Source organism: Buceros rhinoceros, unplaced genomic scaffold (genome assembly GCF_000710305.1).
Source record: "Buceros rhinoceros silvestris isolate BGI_N320 unplaced genomic scaffold, ASM71030v1 scaffold19138, whole genome shotgun sequence".
Lineage (NCBI taxonomy): Eukaryota > Metazoa > Chordata > Aves > Bucerotiformes > Bucerotidae > Buceros > Buceros rhinoceros.
The window spans coordinates 28,754-34,823 of NW_010427647.1; the positions used below are offsets into that span (position 1 = coordinate 28,754).

A 6,070-nucleotide genomic window follows, 5' to 3' on the forward strand; every position below is an offset into this window, starting at 1 on the left:
CAGCCGGGCTGCCACAGGCCACGACAGGAATCACAGCAACTTTTGGCTCTAAAATGAAGCCAAAAGATGTAGGTCAAGCTTTTTGCAAGCAAAGCAGCTGCTCCTGGAAGGATGTGGCCTGCCCCTTGCCCGCCACCAAGGAAACACAGACCCCTCCATCCATCCCGAACCATGCTGGCTGCCCAGAGGGGCCAGGCGTGACCACGCTCCTGCAGGCGGACCCGCAGAGTAGAGAGGAAGCCACCACAGGTATTCTTCACCCTTTGGCCCAGCCTAGTGACCACTGTCCCAAGAGGCTGGAGGTAAAGCTTTAAGCCCTGAAAATCAGATTTTAAAGTCTTAGTTTTTCTGATGAGCTTGGTTAAAGCACACACCTCCCGGCATCCAGAGCTCAGTCTGGCACTGCCCAGTACTGTCACAACAGCAGATGGCACCCACCAAAGTCATTATGAAGGCAGGGGAAAAAACTATTACACTAAAGTAATTAGAGTCTTAGAAACCACAAATTCCTCTACAGGGAAAGCCAATACCCAAGTACAAAGAAATGCTGATGTCCAGCAACAAAATCAACCCATTTCTGCAAGAAAAAAGGTGCGGCGCTGCCAAAGCCCTCCCGCTCTCCAGCATACATGCAGCAGTGATCCACTCGGGGCAGGCAGATGTATGCACTGATGCTCTTTGGGTTCCTCCGAGCTCCTGTGCAGCAGCGGTGTGTGCAGGTTGGGGTGAGCCCCACGGCTGCAGCACCCCGGACACACCCGGCGCAGCTCCCAGCCCAAAGCACTGCAGCCCGCTGCACTGGGGTAAAAATCCAGACCTGGGGGAAAGACCTCTTAGTGGAAAAACATAAACAAACATGATTTAAATCGAAAGATAACAGGAGACCAGTGCTCCCTCCCACATGAGCCCACTCACCTCCGTTAAAATAACACTGGTTCAAGCTCTGACACCAGCCTGTTCCCAAAAGCCCCAGGTTGTAGCCTCTGTCCCTCTGCCTCTAACACCGAGACTGCTGCTCCTCTGAGCACGGGGCCATGCGGAGCACGAGGAGGCAGTTGTCTGCTGCGCTCGAGCCCCCATCCAGGCTGGGTCATGAGGCTCCACTTGGACAATGGCACAGGCAAAACAAGCGTCTATCTATTAGAGTATTGACTCTCCACCAGCAAGCAAGCTGGCTGGCATTTTAACAGGAAATTCAAAGAAATTACTTCAGCAGAAACACGCCCACGAACACCAGCGCAAGGCTCTGCCTTCGACCAAGCAGGAGCACAAAGAGCCCAGCACAAGGAAAACCCCACGTAAAAGCTCTCCTCAGTGCCCTGCTTCTCCCGCTGCCCTCCACCAGCCCAAGCACAACTCACCACCCGACCACCAGAAACCACCACAGAGAGTTTGAAGGAAAGGTTCTAGCAAGGGAATTACCCACTAACCAAGGTGGGGGGATCTTAACACGGCAGATTAAATTGTCTACTTTCTGTGTCCATTTGCAAAGCAGAAAAAATTCCTTATATTTGCTGTATTAACAAAGGTTCACAATGACAGCTGTGGGGAAGTACAGGAAAGGCCACTTATATTTTAAATTTTTGTTGCCTGAAAAACAGTAGCTACCCGTCTTCTAGTGTCCTGCATTTGTATACACCATACAAATGTGCCAAGGATTTTATTATATGATTAATGCTTTTCTGGTATCTTTTCTCACAGAAAAGTGAGATATATACTTGGTATAATCCAAGTGACGTGAATGTACAGAAAATGAAGGAAAAATGCTTCATTTGGTTAATTTTTTAAAACAGCAACCGAAGAAAAACTATCAGAAAGCCTTTGTATTTTTAGTCTTTCCAGTCTGGCTCTCATTTGAAAAACCCAATACCCAGAGAAGGAAACAATGCAAGAGCAAACCCAGCTGGTTTGGCTCCGCTTGAACCCGTTTGCACGGCCCTTTGCATAACGGGAGCCCCACGGTGTTTCCTGTGGCGCAGCGGAAGCCCAGCCCAGGGCAAGAGCCGCGCCATGCTCCGCTTTCGCTCCTCATGGCACGACGGCCAGCACATAAACCCGCTCCGGCTCCAGCTCTCCCTGCGACGCTTCCTCCCTGCCGTCCGCTGAAAAACTCGCGGGTTTGCCAACACCCGGGACGTGGTGTTTTCTTGCTTCCTCGGAAACAAAGCTCAAGCCCGCGTGTGCATCCACGCTCACACAGCGGCTAGAGAGTCACAAGTGACCTGAACTGGAAGTGGTGGCTCCTCAGAGCAGTCAGAGAGAGGAGAAACGGCACGGACCACAGGTACCTGTAAGTGTGTTGTCTCAGACTGCACAACTGTTCCCCAAATTTAGGGTGCGTTTTACAGCCTATTTACCGCCTCATCTCTTGCCACTCTGTAAGGCACTCACGTGAAGAGTCTACCCAAGCCCAACTTTTAAAAGAATCCTAAAGGGCCAGGCAGGTGAAGCACACTGAAAACAGGGGGCAAAGTCAATCTGCGGAACTGATTAAAAACTAAGGAGGGGGCAGGAGCAGTGAGGAACAGACGTGTACAACTACCCCTTGGACATACTCGTCACGGTCACATCACTAGTGAGTCTGGCAACAGCTCAGGGCAGAGGGAGCACTTCCCTCTGCAGTGCGGGAACGCGAGGATGCTCACAGACAATGAAGAAAACTCACTTTTTATTTTGCTCATGAAACCTGACAGTACATGGGAGAATTTAAATGGCACCTGGGAACCAAAAAAATTCCCTTGGCAAACCACATGGGGATGTGGAACTGAGGAATCTCTACCCAGAGAAAAACTCTTCCAAAGCAGGAATTCAAAGATCTCAGGTCAGAGATTGCTCAAATTGTGCTCAGATTGTGTGGTCTTTAGTAGCCGGGTGTTTGGTTTTTTTTTTACATAGCACATTTGTGACTCTTCGCTTTTTCTGCCCCCAGTTCCTACTCTGCCATCTGACCCCATTTACACGCTCTAGCTTGCAGGAAGGCTACAGAGCTTCATTTTAAAAAGCTGAGATTCACACATAAGTCATCATTCCAGGAACCTGGGCATAAGAAAGAGCAATGCAAAGTGCGAAACCCTGAGCTTGGCTATCAGTGCCTGGCACTGCCAAGCCCCTGTGCAAAGCCAGTGTAAAGTCTACATCCCAGAGACTTCGCGTCCAAACGCCCAGGAGAGAGGGAAGAGGTGGAAAAGGAAAGGAGGGGAGGAGGGGCGAGCAGGGAGACAGTGTGAGTCAGCAGCACGCGTGGCAGCGGCCACACCACCACACAGCCTTGCCACTGCCAAGAGGTTTGTGGGCTGCTCTGCAAAGCCACATTTTGGGAGGAAATCAGAAGGGAGGCAACGAAGCAGCTCTTACAGGGTGTTGGGGAGCTTGTGCCCACCAGCCTCTGCAAAGCCAGCACTCAGCTGGGTGTACAGCAGGGCCCAGGGCAAGATGCACAGAGATGGGCTATGGTAAAACCACAAGGATGAAAAATCGTCAATAAAGCTGGGTACGAGCAGGCCAAAACTAGCCGGAGAGAAGGAAGTTTAAAAACACAAGAGGAATGACCAGACTGGAATCCTGGCTGTGCTGAAGGCACAAAGATGCTGAGCTTGAGACCAGAGGGGAAACATCTGCAGCTGGGACAAGGGCGAGAGTTGTGCTGTAAGATGGATGCACAAACACACTGAGCATTTCGTGAAATGCCAAGGGAGGAAAACCTCTGGAGAAGGTGGAGGAGCAGGGAAGGCAGGGAGAGAGAGGGGTATCAAGCTGGTCCAAGGTGGAGCAGGAGTGGGTCGGGTGCTGGATACAGGTTTTGCTCACCAGCGGATGGGGCTGCACTAGTGGCAGGTGAGCACAGAGGTGATGTCATGGTAAGAGGGACTCGTGCAAAGGTTGCGAGGCTGTAAGAGGCGGGAGATGGGGACAGCGAGGCCAAGAGGGGATGGCAGAGAGGGTGTGCACTGCAGACAGGAGAGAAGAGCCTCATGGGCAACTGGAAAGCGACTCACAGAATGGAAGGGGCTGCAAGGGTCCTCTGGAGACCACCAGACCTACTCCCCTGCTGAAGCAGGTTCATCTAGAGCAGGTTGCACAGGATCATGTCTAGGTGGGTTTTGAGAGTCTCCAGAGGAGACTCCGCAGCCTCTCTGGGCAGCCTGTGCCAGTGCTCTGTCACCCTCAAAGTAGAGATGTTTTTCCTTACGTTCAGGAAAGCTTTTTCTCATGCTTCCTGTGATCCAGTTTGTGCCCGTTGCCCCTTGTCCTGTCACTGGGCACCACTGAAAAGAGTCTGGCCCCATCCTCTTGGCACCTGCTCTTTAAATACATACTTAGAAGATTGATACGATCACCCCTCAGCCTTCTCACCTCCAGGCTAAACTGACCCATGTCTCTCAGCCTCTCCTCAAAAGAGAGATGTTCCAGTCCCCTAATTATCTTTCTAGCCATCCACTGGACCATCTCCAATAGTCTCTTGTCTCTCTTGAATTGGGGATCCCACAACTGCAAACAGTATTCCAGATGCGGCCTCACTAGAGCAGAATAGAGGGTGAGGAGAACCTCCCCTGACCTGCTGGTCACACTCTTCTTGATGCGCTCCAGGATACCACTGTCCTTCTTGGCCACAAGAGCACACTGCTGGCTCGTAGTGAACTTGTTGTCCACCAAGACTCCAAGGTCCTTCTCCACAGAGCTGCTTTCCAGCAGGTCAGTCCCTAACCTGTAGCGGAGCAGGGAGTTATTCCTCCCCAGGTGCAGGACACTTGCCCTTGTTGAACTTCATTCTATTCCTCTCTGTCCAGCTCTCCAGCCTGTCCAGGAATTGCTGAATGGCAGCACCACATGACAGCGTATCAGCCACTGCCCCGAGTTTTGTATCATCCCCAAACTTGCTGAGGGCATACTCTTCCTCCAGGTCATTGGCGAATATGTTGAACAAGACTGGACCCCGTACTGACCCCTGGAGAGCACTGCCAGCTACAGGCCCCACACCAGACTCCTGCACCACTGACCACAAGCCTCTGAGCTTTGTCATTCAGCCAGTTCTCAACCCACCTCACTGTCCACGCATCTAACCACACTTACTAACTTCCCTATGAGGATGGGTTACAGTGTCGAGGGAAGAGGGATGAGGTGAGAAGGGGCCTGACAGGGAGACTTGGTCCCAACACAGCTCAGAGTGATGTTCTGCACAGCCTCCCACAGGCAGCAGGTGAGCAACCACCAAAATAGCACCGCTCTGACATCTCCATCGTGACGCTCTCAGGGTCCTCTCAGGGTCCCAGCCTGCTCAGCGAGCACTGCAGGGCAGCCCGTCCCACACCACACCCCCTGCTCACCCAAATCATGCATCCCAGAGCAAAGCTAGCAGCACTACTTGCACGGATGCTCACAGCACATGGATGCACATAGATGTTCCGTGGTCCGGAGCAGAAAGAGGAAAGCAGGACACAATGTGGGACGGCATGTGTTAGACCAACACATGGGAGCAGATTTGAGGCACGCCAGCACTCCGAGGGCTCTCCTCTCCCAGCAGCAAACACATCCTCCCTTGGGCTCCCTTGGAGTCCCCAAGGAGCTTTTAGGTGATGCCTTCAGCAGGGTACCCCAGCACCTCCTTCCTCTGCAGTTTTCATCCTACACCTTGGAAACAAATGTTTCCCCAGCTGCAGTGCCGGCAAGCAGACTCCCTTCCCTGGTCCTCAGCACCCCCACGGCAAGCTGCAGGACTCACCCAGTCTCTTTTACATCCTGAAATGGGTACATGGGGCAAAGGGAGCCCAGTGGCTGGACAGCAGGAGACACAGCCGCAAGTGCATCAGTTCTGGGGTCTGGGTGAGAGGCCCCATGCTCCCATCTCCACACAGCAGTTATGTGCCAGTCTGTGCCAAGCTCCAGCTTTGAAACACAGTGCAGACAGCATAAGGCTGCGGTACCCCTCTCCCCCCCTGCACTGTGTCAGACGGAGATGACTGTGTGTGACAGGAGCTCTCAAAGAAGTAAAAAGCCATGTGATGGGGAAGGGGAGGATGGGTGCACAGTCCTGGCACCCGGCAAGAAAACGCAGTGAAAATGACTCACTCTT

The 6,070-nt window shown here is 52.5% G+C and overlaps 1 protein-coding gene across 1 annotated transcript in view; it reads right to left on the bottom strand.

Moving 5' to 3' along the window:
• LOC104498596 (dedicator of cytokinesis protein 11-like) overlaps window positions 1-4,705 on the bottom strand; it is a gene marked incomplete at its 5' end in the record, with an annotated part of 32,963 nt that extends 28,258 nt beyond the window's left edge. The window contains one exon of the mRNA XM_010141995.1: window positions 4,519-4,705. Within this exon, the coding sequence (XP_010140297.1) occupies window positions 4,519-4,705 (187 nt within the window). The remainder of the gene's footprint in view (window positions 1-4,518) is intronic.
• Window positions 4,706-6,070: the final 1,365 nt, after the last annotated feature.